Source organism: Heterodontus francisci, chromosome 27 (genome assembly GCF_036365525.1).
Source record: "Heterodontus francisci isolate sHetFra1 chromosome 27, sHetFra1.hap1, whole genome shotgun sequence".
Classification (NCBI taxonomy): Eukaryota; Metazoa; Chordata; class Chondrichthyes; order Heterodontiformes; family Heterodontidae; genus Heterodontus; species Heterodontus francisci.
The window spans coordinates 57,997,823-58,022,905 of record NC_090397.1 but is presented as its reverse complement, the minus strand read 5'-3'; the positions used below and the strand labels follow the sequence as shown (position 1 = coordinate 58,022,905).

Below are 25,083 nucleotides of genomic sequence, written 5' to 3'. Positions count from 1 at the left end.
CTAACGTTTTCATGTCATTTATTCTACTGTGTGGATAGGGACTAATCTATTATTCTCAGTTCCCCAAACTGTCTCAGTTGCTGCTCTCAAAGTTATATTTTTTTTTCATTAAGAAATCTGTATTAGAACAGAGAAAGGCTATTAAACCCAACAATTCTGTCGTTTCTTTACAGAGCAATCCCAACTGCCAGTATTCTGACCTTCCCATCATATCCCTCAATCTCTTCTCACACGAGAAATACATGAGTTGCCTCATGAATATATTTATTCTATCCATTTCAGCGGCCTTCTTACTAATTGAACAAATCTAATATCGTTTCCCAGAGTTCCACCTGATTTCCCTTCACTCCTATAGCTCACTGGCACTAAATATTTTGGACAATTGGAGATGTTCTATGACTCCCTAAAATATGCAGTTGGCAGTAACATTTCACTTTTATCCCCTATTTTCCTGAAGGTGTTGACTCACTCTATGCGATGCCCCTAAAGCAGTAACAATAATCTGATACCTTAGTCAAGGGGCCATAAATGAGCTTTGACAGATTATGCATGAGGGAGCAGCACTGCTAATCCTGATCTATCTAGTTTAACATTCATACATAGGCATCTTCCAGCATGAATGACGGGATAGCAATCAGAAATCCAAACCTGGCTGATGGTTATGCCTCCAAGTGGTAGGGTTGATGTGGCCAATTGTAGTGCCTCCTACTTCCTCCCCTAGCTGAGATCAACTAACTGAGCACAGTAGTGATAAAACCCACGACCTTCCTGATCTGTATGGTTCATGACAATGTAGCAAAGTGTATTTATTCATTATAGTTGCTCATTTATTATGATGTATAAATATTATTGTCAAAGCGTTTATGATATAAATTTATGAATAGGGTACCCGAGGTAGAAGAGGCAAGAATGGTTCACCTGGACCACCTGGAATTATGGGGCCACCTGGCAGACAGGTATGTGTTTAATCATCAGCATGGATGTTGCCAGGCACCAGGTGAGGTATACCTATGCTAGGAAGAGAAACACTGCTTTCCACTTTGGCCACCCATGCATTAGGACATTTCCACATCAGATATAAGATGCACTGTTTCACAATGTGCCTCAACCTCAGGGGAACTTTACTGGGCCAATGTGAACATTTCTACTTCCCACACTGGCTGTTGTTAAGGCAACTGAGTGTAATTGCCAAACTATTGAGGAAGAGGATCAAAGCTGGGACTTTTCTAGTCTATTTTGCTCATCTATTGACTGGGTTGACGTCCTGAATCCTCAATAGCCTCTTGTGTCTCACTGTAACCTCTTTTTCATGTGTTTTGGCTTCTGAAACAAGGTTTCAAGGCAGTGATGTTGGTGAAAGGACCAAATATTGTGTTTGCAGTTCAGAAATACATTAATATGAACTTTTGGGCAAAACAAATGAACTGTTGAAAGTCTATTGACCATGATAATAGACTCTTCCAAATGGATCAAGCCACACATCTGATCATATTTTGTGGAAAATACAACTGAACATTCTATTCTTCATCTCTCTTTTATTGCATAGTTTTTTTCTACTCGTTCATGGAATGTGGGTGTTGCTGGTTAGGTCAGCATTTATTGCCCTTCCCTAATTGCCCTTGAAAAGGTGGAGGTGAGCTGCCTTCTTGAACCACTGCAGTCATCGGTATGCCAACAGTGCTGTTAGGAAGAGAGTTCCGGGATTTTGACCCAGCGACGGTGAAGGAACGGCGATATAGTTGCAAGTCGGGATGGTGTGTCGCTTGGAGGGGGAAGTTGCAGGTGTTGGTGTTCTCATGCATCTGCTGCCCTGTCCTTCTAGGTGGTAGAGGTCACGGGTTTGGAAGGTGCTGTCTAAGAGGCCTTGTTGAATTGCTGCAATGCGTCTTCTAGATGGTCACGGGTTTGGAAGGTGCTGTCTAAGAGGCCTTGTTGAATTGCTGCAATGCGTCTTCTAGATGGTACATACTGCTGCCACTGTGTGTCGGTGGTGAAGGGAATGAATATTTAAGTTGGTGGTTGGGGTACCAATCAAGTGGGCTGCTTTGTCCTGGATGGTATCAAGCTTCTTCAGTGTTGTTGGAGCTGCACCCATCCAGGCAAGTGAAGAGTATTCCATCACACTCCTGACTTGTGCCTTCTAGGTGGTGGACAGGCACTGGGAAGTCAGGAGGTGAGTTACTCGCTGCAGTATTCCCAGCCTCTGGCCTGCTCTTATAGCCACAGTATTTATAAGGCTGCTCCAGTTCAATTTCTGGTCAATGGTAAGTCCTAGGATGTTGATAGTGGGGGGTTCAGCGATGGTAATGCCATTGAACATCAAGGGGAGATGGTTAGATTCTCTCTTGTTTGAGATGGTCATTGCCTGGCATTTGTGAGTCGCGAATGTTACTTACCACTTATCAGCCCAAGCCTGGATGTTATCCAGGTCTTGCTGCATCTGGACACAGGCTGCTGAGGAGTAGCGAATGGTGCTGAACATTATGCAATCATCAGCGTCTGTCCCCACTTCGGACTGTATGATGGAGGGAACATCATTGATGAAGCAGCTGTAGATGGTTGGGCCGAGGACACTACCCTGAGGAACTCCTGCAGTGATGTCCTGGGACTGAGATGATTGACCTCCAACAATCACAATCATCTTCCTTTGTGCTAGTCTTCCATACTTCACAATGTCAGGCAAGGCCTCTACTAAAGTTTGTCTATAACTTGTTGTTTGGAATTGTGCATCTGTCATGACTCTTACATTCCCTCTGGGGCTAAACCCAGCCATGGATTGACTCTTCGTGATGACCGAACAGGTGACATTGAAAAACTCAAAGTGATGTGAACAGTTGCCAGCTATCCAAGTTCTAAGTTTCCATATCATTGAAGGTCCAACATAATGCACCATTCAACTGCACACAGGTAAATAGTTCTTGTTTTGGGGGCTTTTTGTAATTTGCAACACAATTACTAAAGATTGGCCGTGTGGTAGATAGTGAGGAGGGTAGGTGTAGACTGCAGGAAGATATTGATGATCTGGTCAGATGGGCAGAAAAGTAGCAAATGTAATTCAACTTGCAGAAGTGTGAGGTGATGCATTTGGGGAGGTCAAACAAGGCAAAGGAATACACGATTAATGCAAAAAATACTGAGAAGTGTAGAGGAAGTGAGAGACCTTGGAGTGAATGTCCACAGGTCCCTGAAGGTAGCAGAACAGGTCGATAAGGTGGTTAAGAAGGCATATGGAATCCTTTCCTTTATTAGCTGAGGTATAGAATATAAGAGCAGGGAGGTTATGCTGGAACTGTATAAATAATTGGTTAGGCTACAACTTGAGTACTGTGTGCAGTTCTGTTCACCTCATTACAGAAAGGATGTAATTGCACTAGAGAGGGTACAGAGGAGATTTATGAGGATGTTGCTGGGATTGGAAAAATGCAGCTATGAGGAAAGATGGGATAGACTGGGGTTGTTCTCCTTGGAACAGAGAAGGCTGAGGGGAGATCTGATTGAAATGCACAAAATTTTAAGGGGCCTGGATAGAGTGAATGTGAAGGGCCTATTCACCTTAGCAGAGAGGTCAGTGACTAGGGGGCATAGATTTAAAGTGATTGGCAGAAAGGTTAGAAAAGTTTTTCACCCAGAGGGTGGTGGGGGTCTGGAACTCACTGCCTGAAAGGGAGGCATAAAACCTCAACTCATTCAAAAGGAGTCTGGATATGCATCTCAAGTGCTGTAATCTGAAGGGCTATGGACTAAATACTGGAAGGTGGGATTAGACTGGGTGGATCATTTTTTGGCCAGCACAGATACGATGGGCCAAATGGCCTCTTTCTGTGCTGTAAACTTTCTATGATTCTATACTTCAGCACAAACAATCCTTCAATACATGCGAATCGAGGGACAAAATAAAAGGTGCCCATTCGGTTTTTTAGGGGAGGCGATTATTCTGCCCGTTAAGGTGATGAATGTCAGTTTTGGGAAATAGGATAATATTCCAGTGTGTCACCAAACATGCAGACCCCCACCCTTTAAATTAAATTGCAGGCAAGATGCAAATTAAAGCTTCGTCCACTCTGAAAGAAATAGAAAGGCTTGCATTTATATAACACCTTTCACAGCCTCAGGATATGCCAAAGCGCTTTACAGCCAATGAAGTATTTTTGAAGTGTAGTCACTGTTATAATGTAGGAATCACTGCTTTAACAGTTTACCTTAACCCAATCTCAGAAGAACTCATTGCAATGCCAATGTCTCATTTCTGTTTCACACCAACAGTATGTTTGAGTTATTGCCAATTTTGCGTCAATGAATTTGTACTGAATCAATGCATGCCTCCCAGATTTTGCTCACGCTTTTCAAAAAAGGTAACTTATTCTGATGTATGTCACTGTGAAAAATAAGCAGTTTCATCCTTCCAAACAGGTTTGTTGTTCTTTCTGATTGTACATCTTGTTCCTAACAGTTTTCCTGTGTCAATAGCTTTGCTATAGACTCACGACCAAAATAAATTGCACATCTTGTCTAGTTCCTTTCATTGGCATCAATTTCCACTGCCTGAGCACCTCCACAGATTTTCTATTACAGAAAGTAATTTCTTCTTGTAATTCCCAACACGTGTTGTTTTAAGAATGTTCTAGGATTATTGGATCCTATCTTGCTACCACACAGATAATCAATGTCTTATTAAATACCTAACTAGGGAGAACAGATCAAAATCTGTTGCACAGGAAGTACAGAAAGGCAGAGTAGATGATCCACCTGCACAACTTGCAGCCTCTCTGCAAAGAGCACACGCAAATTTGTACACACACACAATTGTGCACACATGTGGACATGCATACAAACATGCACATCCATGCAAATACACTACACTCTGATTAGCTATATTATAATGTCAGTTAGCCTACTGAATTACTCTAAGTACCTCTGTATTTATTGCCCATAAATGCATTCTTTTCCCTTTTAGGAGCTGCACTGTAGAGTGGTGAGATGTCCATGTACCTCGGTGTAGAATCTCATTTTCTATCCCTCTGGAAAGATAGTGTTAAATGGACAAAGATAAAAGATCTTCCTGCTTTCTCACCTTTTAAATGTGCTTCAATTAATGCAAGTTGTAATAATAATAATAAAACCAGTGCCTATGTTTGTGTACATTGGGTTTGTCAAGTTTCATTAAGCTGAGACTGATTCATTATATCCATCGATAATGCAGACTGCTTGAAGAAAATTAAGTTGTGAACAATTACTCATGCAAACCTTTGTTCCATTAATTTCCATTCTAATTTAAAGGTTGTTGAGTAAAAGTGATAGACACCCAGCCACAATCATCTTAAACTAGCAGTAGTACAGAAATAACTGAAAATAATGCTGTAAAACCTGTCCTTAAAGGCTATTGGTATTAACCTGTCCTTAACGGCCACCTGTTACCCATCTCCTACGCTCTCCGCTTCTTCCTGGAACAGAGGCCCAACCAGTCCCCATCCACCAACACCCTCCTCCGCCTGGCTGAACTTGTTCTCACATTGAACAACTTCTCCTTCAACTCCATGCATTTCCTTCAAGTAAAAGGTGTCGCTATGGGTACCCGCATGGGTCCTAGTTATGCCTGTCTTTTTGTGGGATATGTCGAGCATTCTTTGTTCCAGTCCTACTCAGGCCCCCTCCCCCAACTCTTTTTCCGGTACATTGATGACTGTATCGGTGCCGTTTCCTGCTCCCGCCCCGAACTAGAAAACTTTATCAACTTTGCTTCCAATTTCCACCCTTCTCTCACCTTTACATGGTCCATCTCTGACACTTCCCTTCCCTTCCTCGACTTCTCTGTCTCCATCTCTGGGGATAGGTTGTCTACCAATATCCATTATAAGCCCACCGACTCCCACAGCTACCTCGTCTACACTTCTTCACACCCTACCTCCTGTAAGGACTCCATTCCATTCTCCCAGTTTCTCCGTCTCCGACGCATCTGCTCTGATGATGCTACCTTCCATGACGGTGCTTCTGATATGACCACCTTTTTCCTCAACCGAGGATTTCCCCCCACTGTGGTTGACAGGGCCCTCAACCGTGTCCGACCCATTCCCCGCACCTCTACCCTCACCCCTTCCCCTCCCTCCCAGAACCGTGACAGGGTTCCCCTTGTCCTCACTTTTCATCCCACCAGCCTCCATATCCAAAGGATCATCCTCCGCCATTTTCGCCACCTCCAGCGTGATGCCACTACCAGTCGCATCTTCCCCTCCCTTCCCCTGTCAGCATTCCGAAGGGATCGTTCCCTCCGCGACACCCTGGTCCACTCCTTCATTACCCCCACCACCTCGTCCCCGTCCCAGGGCACCTTCCCTTGCAATCGCAGGAGGTGTAATACCTGCCCATTTACCTCCTCTCTCCTCACTATCCCAGGCCCCAAACACTCCTTTCAGGTGAAGCAGCGATTTACTTGTACTTCTTTCAATGTAGTATACTGTATTCGCTGCTCACAGTGTGGTCTCCTCTACATTGGGGAGACCAAGCGCAGACTGGGTGACCGCTTTGCGGAACATCTCCGCTCAGTCCGCAAACAGGACCCTGAGCTTCCGGTTGCTTGCCATTTCAACACTCCCCCCTGCTCTCATGATCACATCTCTGTCCTGGGATTGCTGCAGTGTTCCAGTGAACATCAACGCAAGCTCGAGGAACAGCATCTCATCTACCGATTAGGCACACTACAGCCTGCCGGACTGAACATTGAGTTCAATAATTTCAGAGCATGACAGCCCCCCACTTTACTTTCATTTTTAGTCATTTTTAGTTATTTTTTCTTCCTTTTTTTTGCATTCCTTTTTACATTTTTTACAATCTTTTTTTGCATTTATTTCATTTCATCTTAGTTTGTTCAGTTTGCTTACCCACTGTTTTTTTTCAGGTTGTTTTTCTTCAGGTTTGCACTTGCTGATGTTCATTATTCAGTATATTCACACCTAATCTGTACTAATGCTTTGTCTTTCAACACACCATTAACATATTGTTTGCCTTTGCTCCGTGACCTTTTGGTCAGCTATGTGGCCTGGTCCAATCTGCACCTTCTCCTTTGTTATCTCTTGCCCAACCCCCACCTCACTTGTTTATAATCTGTGACTTTTCTAATATTTGTCAGTTCCGAAGAAGGGTCACTGACCCGAAACGTTAACTCTGCTTCTCTTTCCACAGATGCTGCCAGACCTGCTGAGTGAATCCAGCATTTCTTGTTTTTGTTTCAGATTTCCAGCATCCGCAGTATTTTGCTTTTATCCTACATTCTCTTTCTCCACTGCATCCTCACTATTTCAAATCAAGAGTCATTGCACTGTTACCTATTCTAATTATCTTTTCCCAGCACTTCAAATCACAAGGCTCCATTCTCCTCCAGTCTTCTCTTTCTCCTGCAATCGACAAGATTCTTAAACCTAAACATAGGATTAGTTTACTTTTAAGATTCATCCCATCTTCTCTCCTACAGTTCTCAATCTTGAGGTGATGTACCGCGCTACAGACCTTGGCCCTTCACCAAGGTTTCTCAGTAAACTCCAAATTACATGGTATGACTGGCACAGCACATTCAGCCCAACAGGCCCGTGCTCCACACGAGTCTGCTCCCACCCCTCTTCATTTAACTCCATCAGCATATCCTTCTATTCTTTTCTCCTTTATGTGTTTATCGAGCTTTACCTTAACTTATCTATGCCAAGGGATGGAAGGTGTTGTTGACAGTGCTATCAAGCAGCACTTACTCAGCAATAACCTGCTCACTGACGCTCAGTTTGGGTTCTGTCAGGGCCACTCAGCTCCAAATCTCACTACAGCCTTGGTTCAAACATTGAAGTTCATTTGCCAACTGCATGCCTTTTTTGCAAGCTTATTAATGTATTCCTGTATTTTGTTGCAGTCCTCCTCTGTAACCCCAATTTGGTGTCATCTGCAAATTTTGAAATTTTGCTAATTTTACATGACTGATTCATGGCTTGGATCTACATTAAGAGATTGTCACAGGTCGAGGAAATCCATGTGGACGACACATCCTGGCATGAATGTCATGATGCCTTCACCACTGACCCTGCTGAAGCTGGCAGGGTTAGAAGAGAGGCTTGATGGTTTGTGGGTATATCTAGGGCAGCCTCTAATATTTCACGAAAGCCAACCTTCTTTGTATATGAGCCATCTTCATTCTTCTGTTGCAGATTCTTTCCTCCACCTTATTTCATGAGTATTGAGGGCAGTTATACCAATCCAACTGCCAACCTGACTGAGATCAGCCAAGTGAGCACAGACCCAAGATCCAATCTTGACTATTGCTGCCATGCATTGTTCAATACCACATCACGTTGCTTATTCATTCCAGGAACTAACTTCAAACCAGCCTAAATGGTTCCAGGACTAGAAGTTAGTTTGCCCTGATACTCAGGCTTGGTGAAGAGAGTTGTGATTTGTGATCTGCCGACACCCATTCAGATCGAGGTGGGCAACATGGCAACATGCAAATTTGAGTACCCACATCATCTGAATGATTGTGATGCTAACTGTTGCGCCTCCAGTGCTGCTGTGCACTTCTTAAAGCTCTGCACACAGCAGGAGGGCAGGGCAGCATTATTTTGCCAATCACGTGGTACAGACAGTCTGCTCTTCTCAAAGGCGGGCTGCCTCTTCAAGGGAAGCTGCACAAAAATATTGCTGCAATGTAAATTCTTAGAAACTTACCGTCAGGACAGACAGAGGGATCCATAATGATGGATGCAAATTTGGATGTATTAGTCGTGGAGGTGGAAATGAGGAGAGATGCCACGGTCTTGCAGGTGGCCAGCTGATCCTCAAGGACTAGCCACAAACTAGAGTGGGAGCAGGTGGCCAGGAAGGTCAACTCCTGGAGTCTAGTGAGGATCTGGCAGCAGAGCCACAAAAATTCTAATGACCTCACGCATGTGGTCAAAATCAGTAAATGCATCTTCACATGACATCTCATACCCACCGTCAGCCTCTCATGCTGTTCAATGCACTCACTCAACCAGCAGCACTCCCTGGCAATCAGGGTCCATGCCTAACATCCAGATACTCCACCTCACTCTCACACACCTACCAATGCTGCCAGCCTCACACCCATCTCTCACTGCCTCCACATACCTCCAGCTATAGATCTACAGCAGGCACATTACAGTATTACACAACTGATGACGTTCTGCCCTCTCTCTTGCAGGACAAAGTGGCACACAGTAGAAGGGCGCAGAGCAGAACCAGCAGGGAACAAGGACGCCTACATCTCCTGAGCCCTACAGAGGAGATGGTACTCTGCATCATGGTGCTAGCTTCAATGGGGGCTTTAGTATCAGACATCACTGAGAACATTGAGGATAATGACATGTTCCTGCCTTATGGTCCTTCTCAAATCCCAGCACACCCTCATCCTGTTATCTGTCATGATAAGCAAACTGCAGATGGTGTGCCCATGGACCTCCAACTTCTCACCCCAAACACTTTCCCTCACACCAACCTTTCCCTCTGAGTTGCTGCATTCAGATGCCCAAGAACTGATGCCTGCCGAGCTGTAGAAGCTCCACAAGGAGGAAATAGCGCAACAGCATAGCACTGATGAAGAGGCCCTATCACTTGATCTGATACTCGCAGCCACTAGCTCATACACTGACTCTGCACTTGTCTTGGTGGCTAGTATAGAGTGAGGTAAGAGTGACTGCCCTTTACATCGTAGCAGCATTTGACCGAGTATGGTATCAAGGAGCCCTAGCAAAACTGGAGTCAATGGGATTCGGGAGAAAATTCTCCGCTGGTTGGAGTCATACCTAGCGCAAAGGAAGATGGTTGTGGTTGTTGGAGGTCAATCATCTCAGCTCCAGGACATCACTGCAGGAATTCTTCAGGGTAGTGCCCTAGGCCCAACCATCTTCAGCTGCTTCATCAATGACCTTCCTTCAATCATAAGGTCAGAAGTGGGGATGATCGCTGATGATTGCACAATGTTCAGCACCATTCACAACACCTCAGATACTGAAGCAGTCCATGTAGAAATGCAGCAAGACCTGGACCATAATCCAGGCTTGGGCTGATAAGTGGCAAGTAACATTCGTGTCACACAAGTGCCAGGCAATGACCATCTCCAACAAGAGAGAATCTAACCATCTCTCCTTGATGTTCAATGGCATTATGATCACCGAATCCCCCACTATCACATGCTGGGGGTTACCATTGACCAGAAACTGAATGGAGTAGTCATATAAACACCCTGACTACAAGAGCAGGTCAGAGGCTAGGAATCCTGTGGCGAGTAACTCACCTCCTGACTCCCCAAAGCCTGTCCACCATTAACAAGGCATGAGTCAGGAGTGTGATGGAATACTCTCCATTTGCCTGGATGGGTGCAACTCCAACAACACTGAAGTAGCTTGACACCATCCAGGACAAAGCTGCCCACTTGATTGGCACCCCATCCATAAACATTCACTTCCTCCACATTTGACTCACAGTGGCAGCAGTGTGTACCATCTACAAGATGCACTGCAACAACTCACCAAGGCTCCTTCGACAGCACCTTCCAAACCAGCGACCTCTACCACCTAGAAGGACAAGGGCAGCAGATGCATGGCAACACCACCACCTGTAAGTTCCCCTCCAAGCCACACACCATCCTGACTTGGAACTATATCGCCGTTCCTTCACTATCGCTGGGTCAAGATCCTGGAACTCTTTTCCTAACAGCACTGTTGGTGTCCCTACCCCACATGGATTGCAGCGGTTCAAGAAGGCAGCTCACCACCACCTTCTCAAGGGCAATTAGCGATGGACAATAAATGCTAGTTTAGCCAGCAATGCCCACATCCCATGAATGAATAAAAGAAAAAAAAGGTTGGGATCAGCACACAGTGAGTCACCGGGCCTGAGTGGGCTGCAACCAGAACCGGAGTAGAGGATGGTTTGTTTGCAAGCTCACCAGAAGCCAAGGTAGCAGGTGATTACTGCTGCAGAGGACTCAGATGAGGACCTCAATGGAGTGGCATACAATAGAGTGCTGAATGGGTATGCACAGCAAGATGCTGGATGCATTATCTGGCCTGCCAGACAGCCTCCTGTCACTGACAAGGAGCATGGAAGAGTCTGGATCCAACTTGGTAGAGGGAGTTGATGTAGAGTTTGCCCTATCCACAGCCTCTGTTCCATCTCTCTATCGTCCTGCAGACCCAGAGGCACTGCCAATGCTGCCCCCATACCTCTGCAGCTTTTGTGTGCTCTGGTCACTTACTCTTCTTACATACAAAAAACCTAACTACAAAAAACTCCAGAGTACTTCCAGATACTTTGCAATGGAAGAAGTTCCAAATATTTAACTTATCTGCAATCAGGGTACCTAACCCTTCAAATAACATTTCTGCAGGGCCCATCCTGCTGCTTCACGCTTTTTTTATGAGTAGACAATGTAGGTGTTGCCTGGATCTGCATTGTCCAAATTTGGGTTCCTGGCGTCACGTCAGCCAGTTGGGCTGTGAGATGTCAGATGGTACCAAATCAACGTGTTCCAGTGCACGAAGGGGATGCACCTACATGCGCCATGTCCTCAGAGAAGGCTGTGTGGGCTTTGCACGTAGTGGCCAGCAGTGTGGCCTACCCTCGGGAATCCCCAGGTAGGTCTTCATTGTGCCGTTAGCAGCACTATGCAAATGAATGTTGCACCCCCCTATCAGTTTCTCACACTTAAAGGGTATTGTTTTCTTTTTATCTTTCAGGGTCTTCCAGGTGAACCTGGCATCAAAGGTTACAAAGTAAGATAATTGTAGTCATTTTTCCTTTTGTTTTTCATTCTACCTTATTCCAATATGGGTTATAGTAGTGTCGTGGTTATATTACTGAACTAATATTCCAGAGGCTTGGACTAGTAATCCAGAGATCTTGGGCTGGATTTAACGTTCTGGCAGCAGTCAAAGAAATGGTGGCCTGCAATCACGTGGTGGGGACTGGCTCTGCGACACCGGCAATGGCATCAGCTGCCTCTGTGCAGGCGCTGGTGCCACTTTTAAAGGGCTGCCAGACCTGCTGCTAAATTTGAATATTTAAACCTGTACCCCCCAAGTCCACAGCAAATAAAATGTTGCCCCTTCCCCACACCAAAAACACTTACATAAATTATTGGCCTCTCCCTCCCAAAACACTTACATTGATGATTTGACCTCTCCCCACCACCCCCCCTCCCCTCCCAACCCCCACAACTGTTCAAAGTGCAGAGGTCACCCCTTCCCCCCGCCCCTACACTACACATGCTGATCGTACCTTCCACCCCCTCCCTCCCCCCCACTACACTAAAAAATCCTACATTCCACCCTTCCCCACCTCGGTGGCGCCAGCTTTCCCTGGACTGGAAAGTGAAGGTGCGTGAGTGCCAGCTGCCGCACACAAGATTGCAGACAACCAGTTAGATCATGGAAAATTACATTAAAATGTATTCACGTTCTTTATTTAAATATTTAAAGTTGGGTCCTGTTGCCAAGTGGCGGGGGGAGGAATTGTGGGGGGGGGGGGGGGGGGGGTGCTGCCTTGGAGCCTCACTGCCACCGGGAAGATTGAGCCCGGCACTCCCGGCATCAGGCTTCATGGCGGGCCACTGCCGGTACGATCTTCCGGCTCCCCTCACCGCCATGGAGCCTGACATTGGGAGTTCAACAAAATTCAGCCCCTTGAGTTCAAATCCCACTCTGGCAGTTTGAAAATTTGAATTCAGGTTAAAGAAAAAGCATGTGAAACACTGGGATTGTTGTTCTAAAAAAAGCTAATTCACTAAAATTCTTTTGGAAGGATATCTACCACCCAGTGTGGCCTATATGTGACTCTAGTCTCAGAGACAACATGGTTGACTCTGAACTGTCATCTGATATGGTCAAGCAAGCCACTCAGCTGTTTCAAACCACTACAAGCACTTACACCTCACAGACTGCAGTGATTCAAGAAAAAGCTTTACCACCACCTTCTCAAGTGCAACTAGGGAAGGGCAGTACATTTTTTTTTTAAATGAGGCAAGTTTTAAAAAAATGTGTCCAATCAGCAAGAGCACAAAGGAAAGCTGATGCCAGAAATTGATTTTCCTGATAGGTGTTTCATGAGGCAGCATTGGTACTGGAACTTCAAATGAGGCTGGAGTTCTGTTCTTCAATCGTGGCTGGGGGATGGTGGGGGGATGTCTTCCTTATTCTACTTTCAGACAGACTAGGCATTGAAAAGAGTTAATGAAGAATGGGGTGATTAATGGGGAGACTATCAGATCATGCACAGCCTGGCAAACTGGGAGTGCTGAGGGTTGGTGGGGAATGCATAATTCCCCTGAAAGTTACAATGGGAAGGAGCACATATATTTCCAGTCTCCCTATTTCTCATAAGTACTCAGCTTAGTGGAAATCTAAGATGTCAGGCAGAACGAAATTCCAAAATCATTTTGATTGATTTGATTGGACTACTTTGTGTCTTTTTTGCATTGATCGCAGTTGCTCGCTGCCTGAATTTAATTCATAATTTGATGATTTTCATTGCTGCTCGCTGCTTCCTCATGGCACACCCCTGCCTATTGAGTTGTGATTTATTGTTGTTTTATGAATATAAAAATTGAAGCAATTAGGTGCAAATAAGGAGCAAAATTTGTATATAGATAAAATGTAATGCACAAGAGTGACTCATTGAATCTTTATGAATAAGACATGTGTATGTGAAATAATATGATAGATACGCACATGGATGTGGATACATATTTAGCTAGTTGGTTTATTCAGTTCTGGGTCCAAAGTTCAAGCTGGACAGGTCACTTAATATTCATGTGCCATCATGTTCATACTGAAGAATTAATAGCATTGATGTTAATATTTTACAGTTGATTAGTGGAAGTATTAATTATCAGTTATACCTGTTTTTGTAATATCTCCAGCTCCTTAATTAAACTTGTCATGTCTCAAGGTTAGGTGTTTTATTATTGTTTAACACAGGGTGTCATTGGACTGGGGGCTCGAGGACCAAGAGGGGGCCGAGGCATTCCTGGTCGTAGAGTGAGATACCGAGAAACTTCCATTTAAAACCTCTGTCTCTCCCTCTCTCTCTCTTTCTGCCTCTCTGTTTCTTTCTGCCCCTCTCTCTTTCCCTCTATCATTCTCCTTCTCTTCCTCCCTTTCTCTCTATCCATTTCTCTCTCCATCTCTCTCTTCCTCTCTCTGTCCATTACTCTCCATCTTCTCTCTATCCATCTCTCTCTCTCCTTCTCTCTCCCTCTCTCTCTCTCCTTCTCTCTCCCCCTCTCTCTCTATCCATCCCTCTCTATGTAACTCTCTGTCCCTGGACAGAATTTTCCCCACCCCAGTGAAATGGGGTTGCAGGCGGGGCAGCTGGAAAAGTAGTGGGGAGCCATGTTGGGATGTTTCCCTGTTGCAATCCTGCCTCTTGGGGAGCTTTCCAGGGACGGGCAGGGAAGAAAGTTGGCAGACCACTCCTAAGTGGCAGGCAGCCAATTATGCTACTTAAGGGCAGCATGGGCTATTTTCCGATGGAGATGGGATCATCCCACTGTTGGTATGGCTCCCCCGCTGGTGATGACCACGCCAGCTCGCTTGAGGTGACACCTCCTTTAAATTCCCCCCCTCTTCCTGTAGCTTTTTAGAAGTCTTCAGACAGTGCCTCCATTTTGAGGTGCCCTCACAGTCCCCCACCTCTGATTGGCCTTCCTGCCTTCGCATCCTGCCCGCCATCCCTAATTGGACAGGTGTCCCAGTTCATTGGCTGCCTCTCGGAAGATCGTGCAGGTGGGCAGGACTCGAACACCATCAGGGTCAGGACCCACATATGGTCCCAATGTCAGGGTTTCGACACCCACCAGAAAATTAAGCCCCCTCCCTCTTTGTCCCTCTCTCATCTAAGTCTCTCCACTTTCTCTCTCTATCTCTCTATCCATCTCTCTCTATCCACTTCTCTCTTCTCTCTCTCCCCTCTCTCTTTTTCCATCTGTTTCTCTCTCTCCTACTCCCTCTCCCTTTCTCTCTTTCCCTCTCTCTCCTTCTCTAGCCATCTTCCTCTATTTCTCTCACTCTCCATCTCTGTCTCTCCCTCTCTCTCTCTCTGAATTCTCAGAGGATGTCACCACCTATAGTGTACTTTGAATGTACAAAGTAATTTTAGCCAAATTATATTAAATCATATCAAGGTTACAGCCCAAATTATGTAATATTTTCAGCTGCTTTGAAGAGCATTGCTGATGGTAGAAACCACCTGCTACTGATGGACATAGTAGTTATTATTTCCTTCTACAAATAACTTTCTTGTTTTGAACCTTTTTTGGTATTATAGTATTTCTAGTCTTAGATTGAATGAAAAAGAATGACTTTATTAAAGAATTAAAATGTTATCAACATCAGCAGTCAAGCAAGCTTATAAAACTCCATCTTCAGTGCTCTGTCTGGATCAGAATGTCTCACATTGGTCATGTCAGACACCCGTTGTCAAGGAATGATACACAGAAAGGAATATTTATAAGCTTTCACACTGTAGATTACATTTCAGATCAAAATCTAACTCCCTTTCTTTTAAAAAAAAATTCCTAGGGAGTTGATGGCGTTCCTGGATCTATCGGAGGACCGGGGCTTGTGGTAAGTTACTGGGACGTGGGTGGCCAATCAATATGAGTAGAACCATTTCAAAATAGTATTTGTTCAGAAGTCAGGATAAATTTTTTTTTGCTTTTTAAAAAATATTTTCCCCCTTCTCTACTTTCCCTGCCCTGCAAAATAATTGGAAGCCTCCTGTCACAAGAATGCAGTGTTGTCAACCTCTGCCTCTATCAGGTTCACCCACTATCAGATGGCAGATATCATGAAGTCTTCCACTACAACACGTAATATGGCACTAGGTAGGGAATTTCAGGATATTGACCCAGCAATGATAAACAGGACTGTTTCATTGGCCGCCCTTCAATTACCTGGCTTATCCTCCATATCCACGGATGTTTGAAAGGTTGTGGGTCTGAGCCGCTTCTATTTTCTCTCTGACTTCCTTCAGGGGTTACCTTGTCAAATAAAGTCGATGAGTAGGCGAGATTCATCCCTTCTAAAGCTGTGTTGGCAGTCGTTTATCAGGCATTTTCCATGTAGCTACTCTTCTGTTTTGTTTCTTTTTCTGGTGTTACGATTCCGTTAGGGACCGTTAACTTTTAAAAAGAGAAAGTCGAATTCCCAGTTATTACTGGAAGAATTACGCCACAAGATTTCATGTTTTAAACAAAAAAACTTTACTGTACAAGAGTTAAACAAAGCAAAACACTAATAACTTAACACTACAATGTGGAAATACATTTTTAAACTTAAAATCTTAACAAAACATGATGAATAAAACTCAACAGAACACTCCTGTTTGACTGATACTTCCACCCCAAGAGTCCCCCTATACATTACAGGATTGTGGCTGTTTGTTCACTTCTCCAGGGACCAATCCAAAGTGTACCACAGCTCTTAGGAATTCACGTTGATTCCTTAATCTATCAGCTGTCTTCCGAGGTTTAAGATCTCCTGGGGATTCTCCCTCTGGCTTCAGCTAGGCAAACCCTCCAGTTCTCCTTCAACACCTCACAAATATGGATTTCCCAGCTTGAGCATGGACCTTATTCAAAACAGAAACATCCTGGTTCCCCAAGTCCTCTTTGCTCCTGTGTCCAACGGACTTCCAAAGCCAACTGCTTTCTATGTAACTAACTGCCCATCTGAAGTCAACAGCTTTCCAAAAGCCAACTCCTTGTTTGTCAGCAAGAACACAGATCAAAACCCCAACAGGCACCCTTGCGTCATCTATCGCCATAGCAATGTGGTACATGAGGGATGTCCCAAACAGCAATTTAAACTAATGACCTCCAACTCCAAAAACATCTCTTTGATTCCTGATACCCCCATGAATAACTGATATTGCTAACAATGACAGAGCAATCTCTTCTTGACTTTCTGATTCCAAATGCCCAACTAAATGAGCCCACCTGATGTTTATGGCTCGCACCTCTCTAAGTCTGTCTCAGTAAACACTCGTAGAGAGATCTTTGTACTTTAAATCTTGGGTGGTCTGCAACCTTTTGAAATTCTTACAGCTACATATTTAATTTCCCAAAACTAAATGTGACCTCTAAAATATTAATATAAACTGTGAACGAGGCAATCGTAATATTGGATTCCAAGAATTTTCTGATTAGTGATCAGACTAATGTGCCTGTAGCTGGAAGGTATGATTTTATCTCCCTCGTTGAATATGGGAGCTACATATGCCCATTTAAAGCCTGTTGGAACCTCCTCATTTATTGACTCTATCAAAATAACTGAATAATTCTCGAATCTCCTCCCTTGTTTGTTGAAGTGTTTTATGTATAGTTCACCCATTCTAAGAGCATGGGGTGGAGGGGGTTTAATGAATTTCAGTCCCTTCAGCCTCTCTGGAACCTGTACTTCATTAGCCTCAAAGCCTCAGATGGCACATGTTTGATGTTGAATGGTCTCTTGTTTGTGTCCTTTCAAGTAAAAACCTCCAGGAAGTAGTCATTTAGCATGTTAACTACCCCTGTATGTCCTCATGTTCCATTCCATGTAAGCTCCTTATGACAGGGAGGTCCAAACTATAGCCTGTGAGCAACATGCAGCCAGAGTTCTGCCAATATGACCCTTGAAGACCAGATATCTAAGTCCTAGTTCCGTGTATATTTTTTGCTTGCTCATAACAGCAACTTGACATCTTTGAAAATTAGTGGAAACATGCAGTTGAGCTTAGCATGTGGTCCCCAAGTCTCCATAGTCCACACTTGCTGTTACAGTGTTAGCAAGAATGTTTTTTTATTATACATTGCATCTGCTGATATGTCCATTTCCAGTTGTCTCTTGGATGTGAAACTTTATCCAGAATGTGTCAATGTCTTCAGGTGAGGAGGAAGAAAGTTAAGGTGGGGAAATGTTTCAGTACATTCTAAAAACTTGCCAAAACTATGATCTTAAATCTTGAAAGGTCTGCGCTTTTTGTAAGTGTTGAATGCTATTTATGTATCACAGGCACTCGTTGCGTAGCTTTCTGGGGTTCACTCATTGGCTTATTAGTCAGATTCCAACCATCAGGCATAGGCTTCTGTTGTCTTTGCTTTTCATCAGTATCAGGGGTCAATAAATTAAGAAATACTTCTTGTGTCATCTTGACAGGGTCTCAAAGGATTACCCGGCCTGAAAGGAGAAAAGGTACAAACTGCAGCAGAGTGGGCAAAGTAAAGGTGCTGGTGATTAATTCATAGAATCTTACAGCACAGTAGGAGGCTATTCGGCCCATTGTGTCTGTGCTAGTTCTTTGAACGAGCTATCCAATTTGTTTCACTCCCATACTGTTTTCCCATAGTCCTGAAAATGTTTCACATTCATACATTTATCAAGTTCTCCTTTTAACATTACTATTGAATCTGCTCCCACCACCCTTTCATGCAGTGCATTCCAGGTTGTAGCAATTTCTCCTGAGGTTCTTTCGCCAATTATCTTAAGTCTTTGTCGTCTGGTTACTGACCCTTATCCTCTGATTACCAAACCTAGTTCTCTGGTTACTGGCTCTGGTCCTCTGGTAACCGACCCTCCTACAAGTGGAAAAAACTTGAATTGAATGACTCCCCAGAGCAAGGTGGATTTTATAATGGTTTAATTGTTACTTTACTCAACACAAAAGCAATGCAGCACTGGTGATTAGGAATCCCTAATCACCAGTGCTGCATTGCCTCCGTGTTTAATAAAGTAACAATTAAACCATTGTAAATTCCCACTCTCCAATAGCTGCATGTGCAGCTGGATGGAGACAAATTGGTGCCAGATTCTACAAGCCTTTGTTATATAGGTTCACAGGATAATAGTAATTGCAAACATTTGCCTTGATGCAGTGTGAAAGTTTAACTGATACTTTCCTTGTTAGATTCTGCCATTTTTGCTGTTGCTCTCAGGCTAAGGAGAGAGCATAATTCCCAGAACTGGCACATCACTGGACCATTGCCCACCCCCTACCTCCCTCTCCCACCAACTGTTCCATGTTATCAAAAAGAAAAATCCTTTGAGTATTTCTGATACAATTTCAATTTCCTTTCGGCCCCCAGTCTTTAAGCAGAGTACATCAAATATTGCTGCAAAATTAAATAACTTATGCTTCGCTGACACCAATTGTGTCTTTGAATTCTGGAGAGATTAGTGCTTAAGTATTCAGAGAATGCAACCAATATGTAATAAGTTCATTTTGAGCAGTCTCATTTACTCTTGTTTTGTTCATGTTCAGATTGGTATTTCACTGAAAACACAATCCAACTTTGGGCAATTCAACTTAGAAACAATGCACCTGTTTCAGTTTAGTTTCTAGAAAGGAAGTATGTGTGGACATGTTTGGGGTGTATGGTGTGGGAATAATATAATTTCATTCATTTGCCCCTCCTCCATTCTTATTAATGTCTGGTTTCACAGCTGCGAGTTAGCCTCTGGTTACTCGCCCAGGGCTCATTTGCTATGTGATTGGATGCTGGAAGTTTCAACTTGCTGGAAATCCTGGCTCAACTTCAATGCAACGAAATTACCATCTGCTCACAGTACCTGCCTCTGCTGGTTGTCTGGGGTTATGATAACAACCTTATTTCACAAGGTTCCCTGCAAGAATCCACCTGCGTCAGGGAGCCAGGATGTTAATATGTCTCCCAAGGAGACTCCTGGGAGTTACAGGAAATTTGGGGGCTTCCCCCAACTATCTTCCTGGGAGTTAAAATCCCCACTGTCTTTTCTGTGCTTGAATGGATTTCTTGTACTTTAATTGCATGAGTAGTAGGGGCGTGGAACGCCCTGCCTGCAACAGTAGTAGACTCGCCAACTTTAAGGGCATTTAAGTGGTCATTGGATAGACATATGGATGTAAATGGAATAGTGTAGGTCAGATGTTCGGCGCAACATCGAGGGCCGAAGGGCCTGTACTGCGCTGTAATATTCTAATTCTAATAATTCCTCCCTGTTTGCACTGCAATCTTTCTCGCCTTAATTTTATCAATACTACTATGGTCATTGCTCCTCTGAATTTCCTGCTGTTGTTCCCTGTAAGTTTCAAATATACCATTCTATAAGCACTTACTCCTCTCTGGATCTTTGCTGCATTGACATCAAGTATCTTCACACTATGCCCTACTCTAAATCTTCCTTAAGACTTTTAAACTTCCCCAGCCCATCTCCTGCTGGAACCCTCATTCATGCCTTTGTCACATCCAGCCTCAACTATTCCAATGTTCTCTTAGATGGTCTCCCATTCTCCAAAAACTTCAGGTTATCAAAACACTGCAACTCGTATTTTGTAATTCACTACATCCTACTTGTCCATCACCCCTGTCTTCGCTGACTTACATTGGCTTCCAGTTAAAATTCACATCCTCATTTTTAATTCCTTCAATGGCCTTGTATCTCCCTATTACTGTAACCACCTCCAGCCATAGAACTCGCCTCTCCTGAATTGTCCATTCCTTCAGTTCTGGCCTCTTGTGTATTCTTATCTCCTTTGGCCCCACACTGGTGGCTGTGCCTTCAGACCCCACATTCTGGAGCTCCTTTCCTCAACCCCTCCATCTCACAACCTTGTTTATGACCTTCCTTAATCACTTTCCTTCCACATGAACTGCGATATAACTGACTTCCACCTTCTCCAGTTCAGAATAAGCTAAGAAATGCAAAAGGATTTTTTTTATTAAGAACTGACTGTGCTGATGCATTTGTGATTTATTTCAGGGAGATAATGGGATGGCAGGAATTAAAGGTGAAAAGGTGAAAAAACTTGTGTTAGAACTGTTTCTAAACTATGTTTTACAATACATTTAGAGCATAGAAACAGGCCAGGTGACTCAACAAGTCTTTTACAATGTTTTATTTCACACGAGTCACCTAGTCTAATCTTGCTCCTGTTACCCTTTAATAGTCCCCTTTCTTCAACTATCTAATTGCCTTTTAAAAATATTTATGGAATCTGTTGTAACAATAGTTTATGGCATATTTCACATTTTAACCACTTTCTGTAGTAATGATTTGAATTTCTTTCCTTTAGGGAGACCCACAAGGCATTTCAGGACCCCAGGGATACAAAGGAGACAAGGGGGAACCAGTAAGAAAACACTAGCTTATTCTATTTGTGTAATATTATCTTATCTACTTACCTCTATGATCCTGATTACTAGACTTTTCCAGTTACTTTCAATGTTCCTCAAGTGAAGCATGACTTGAAGGGGAACAATTTACAGGGTTATGGGGAAAGGACAGGGGAGTGGGACTAATTGAATAGCTCTTTAAAGAGCCAGCACAGGAATGATGGGTCAAATGGCCAACTTCCATGCCGTATCATTCTCGGATTCCCTTCTCCATAGTGCCTCTATTGCTGCATTCAGTTCTGAGAAATTCAGTATCGATATTCAGCAGATAGAAATTTGTCACTAATCAGTACACAATTCACAAGCCACAGACGAGATCTGAAATAAAACAATCTGTTCCTATAAGGTGCCAGCCTTGATTTAGTGGTATCACTCATCTCTAAGTCTGATGGTTTTGGTTTCAAGCCTCACTCAGAGACTTGAGCACAAAATCTATGTTAACACTTTAGTGCAGTACCCATAAAGATAACCAAAACCTATGTGCAGCATGTTGGCCCCTGGGCTTCTGGGATCTGGGAATGTCATACAATGAAAGTGAACTGGTCAAGGATGTACAATGCATGATAGAAGGCTAGATAGGGGTTTGATGCTTTGTTTAAGTAACTTCACAGAACCTTATCTCAAGAGATGGAATTTATTGGATGGAGTCCCCCATAAAGCACATTGTGTGCAAAATGAGCAAGTTTAATGGGATGTATGGGTGACTTTTTTTAATCATGCAGTTTCCTTTCTTGTAGGGTGATAGAGGTCCATCAGGGTTTGATGGTGATAAAGGAGAGAAAGGTGAAGATGGACCTCCAGGACTTAAGGTAAAGATTTCATTCCTTATTATAACTGTTACCAAGTTGAAATCAGTCAATAAAATGTTGGGTTTGTCGGACCAAATGGCCTCTTCCTGCTTCTAAAACCTGCCGCTTCCTATAAATGTCAAGGTGCTTATCGTTGCTGATATTATAGTCAATGCTACTCTACAGTAATCAGGGGCATGATTTTTAACCCCTGATAGGGGTAGGCATGGAGGTGGGCAGGCACAAAGATTAGGACTGCCAGCTAGTGTGTTGGTTTTATGTTGCCATTCCTGCCTCTGGTGATTTTCCTCAGGACAGGGAAGGCGGGCCCTGGAAACCCACTCAATTTGGAAATGAGACCCAGCAGAGGTGGTGGCACAGTGGTATACAGTCGGGTGGGAATCGCCCTGGGAGTCCTCAACATGGACTCCACACCCCATGAAGTCTCATAGCATCAGGTCCAACATGGGTAAGGAAATCTCCTGCTGATTACCACCTACCGCCCTCCCTCAGCTGATGAATCAGTACTCCTCCATGTTGAACACCACTTGGAAGCACTGAGGGTGGCAAAGGCACAAAATGTACTCTGGGTGGGGGACTTCAACGTACATCACCAAGAGTGGCTTGGTAGCACCACGACTGACTGAGCTGGCCGAGTCCTATAGGACATAACTGCTAGACTGGGTCTGCAGCAGATGATGAGGGAATTAACAAGAGGGAAAAACATACTTGAACTCGTCCTCACCAATCTGCCTGCTGCAGCTGCATCTGGCCATGACAGTAATGGTAGGAGTAACCACCACACAGTCCTTGTGGAGAAGAAGTCCCGCCTTCACATTGAGGATACCCTCCTTCGTGTTGTGTGACACTACCACCATGCTAAATGGGATAGATTTCGAACAGATCTAGCAATGCAAAACTGGGCATCCATGAGGCACTGTGGGCCATCAGCAGCAGCAGAATTGTACTCAACCACAATGTGTAACCTCATGGTCTGGCATATCCCCCACTCTACCATAACTATCAAACCAGGAGACCAACCCTGGTTCAATGAAGAGTGCAGGAGGGCATGCCAGGAGCAGCACCAGGCATACCTCAAAATGAGGTGTCAACCTGCTGAAGCTACAAGCCAGGACTACTTGCATGCCAAACTGTGTAAGCAGCTTGCAATAGACAGAGCTAAGCGATCCCATAACTAACGGATCAGATCTAATCTCTGCAGTCCTGCCACATCCAGTCGTAAAAGGTGGTGGACAATTAAACAACTAACTGGAGGAGGTGTCTCCACAAATATCCCCATCCTCAATGATGGGGGAGCCCAGCACATCAGTGCAAAAGATAAGGCATTTGCAACAATCTTCAGCCAGAAATGCTGAGTTGATGATCCATCTCAGCCTCCTCCTGAAGTCCCCAGCATCACAGATGTACAGATAGTACTGAAGACCTGTGCTCCAGAACTTGCCGCACCCCTAGCCAAACTGTTCCAGTACAGCTACAACACTGGTATCTACCCAGCAATGTGGAAAATTTCCCAGGTATGTCCTGTACACAAAAAGCAGGACAAGTCCAACCCCATCATTACCAATTACCGCCCCATCAGTCTACTCTCAATCATCAGTAAAGTGATGGAAGGTGTTGTTGACAGTGCTATCAAGCTGCACTTGCTTAGCGATAACCTGCTCAGTGATACTCAGTTTGGGTTCCGCCAGGGCCACTCAGCTCCTGATCTCATTACAGCCTTGGTTCAAACATGGACAAATGAGCTGAACTCAAGAGATGAGGTGAGAGTGACAGCCCTTGACATCAAGGCAGCATTTGACCAAGTATGGCATCAAGGAGCCCTAGCAAAACTGAAGTCAATGGGAATCAGGGGGAAAACTCTTCGCTGGTTGGAGTCATACCTAGCGCAAAGGAAGGTGGCTGTGGTTTAGTTTAGTTTAGAGATACAGCACTGAAACAGGCCCTTCGACCCACCGAGTCTGTGCCGACCATCAACCACCCATTTATACTAATCCTACACTAATTCCATATCCCTACCACATCCCCACCTGTCCCTATATTTCCCTACCACCTACCTATACTAGGGGAAATTTATAATGGCCAATTTACCTATCAACCTGCAAGTCTTTGGCATGTGGGAGGAAACCGGAGCACCCGGAGGAAACCCACGCAGACACAGAGAGAACTTGCAAACTCCGCACAGGCAGTACCCAGAATTGAACCCGGGTCGCTGGAGCTGTGAGGCTGCAGTGCTAACCACTGCGCCACTGTGCCGTTGTTGGAGGTCAATCATCTCAGCTCCAGGACATCACTGCAGGAGTTCCTCAGGGGACTGTCCTAGGCCCAACCATCTTCAGCTGCTTCATCAATGACCTTCCGTCAAACATAAGGTCAGAAATGGGGATGTTCACTGATGATTGCACAATGTTCAGCACCATTCGCAACTCCTCAGATACTGAAGCAGTCCGTGTAGAAATGCAGCAAGACCTGGACAATATCCAGGCTTGGGCTAATAAATGGCAAGTAACATTCGCACCACACAAGTGCCAGGCAATAATCACCTCCAACAAGAGAGAATTTAACTATCTCCCATTGACATTCAATGGCATTAGCATTGCTGGATCCCTCACTATCAACATCTTAGGGCTACCATTGACCAGAAACTGAACTGGGGTAGCCATATAAGTACCATGGCCACAAAAGCAGATCAGATGCTAGGAATGCTGCGGTGAGGAGATCACCTCCTGACTCCCCAAAGCCTGTCCACCATCTACAAGGCACAAGTCAGGAGTGTGATGGAATACTCTCCACTTGCCTGGATGGGTGCAGCTCCAACAACACTCAAGAAGCTCGACACCATCCAGGACAAAGCAGCCCGCTTGATTGGCACCCCATCCTCAAACATTCACTCCCTCCACCACCAACTCACCGTGGCAGCAATGTGTACAAGAAGCACTACAGCAACGCACCAAGGCTCCTTCGACAGCACCTTCCAAACCCACGACCTCTACCACCTAGAAGGACAAGGGCAGCAAATGGTTGGGAACACCACCACCTGTAAGTTCCCCTCCAAGCCACACACCATCGTGACTTGGAACTATAGCGCCGTTCCTTCAC

General features: G+C 44.5%; 1 protein-coding gene across 1 annotated transcript in view; it reads left to right on the top strand.

Moving 5' to 3' along the window:
* col7a1l (collagen type VII alpha 1-like) overlaps positions 1–25,083 on the top strand; it is a 353,167-nt gene that overhangs the window by 197,356 nt on the left and 130,728 nt on the right. Inside the window, exons 74-81 of the mRNA XM_068059665.1 lie at positions 885–956; positions 11,730–11,765; positions 13,968–14,027; positions 15,570–15,614; positions 18,186–18,221; positions 20,766–20,801; positions 21,079–21,135; positions 21,916–21,987. Coding sequence (XP_067915766.1) covers positions 885–956; positions 11,730–11,765; positions 13,968–14,027; positions 15,570–15,614; positions 18,186–18,221; positions 20,766–20,801; positions 21,079–21,135; positions 21,916–21,987 — 414 coding nt within the window. The remainder of the gene's footprint in view (positions 1–884; positions 957–11,729; positions 11,766–13,967; positions 14,028–15,569; positions 15,615–18,185; positions 18,222–20,765; positions 20,802–21,078; positions 21,136–21,915; positions 21,988–25,083) is intronic.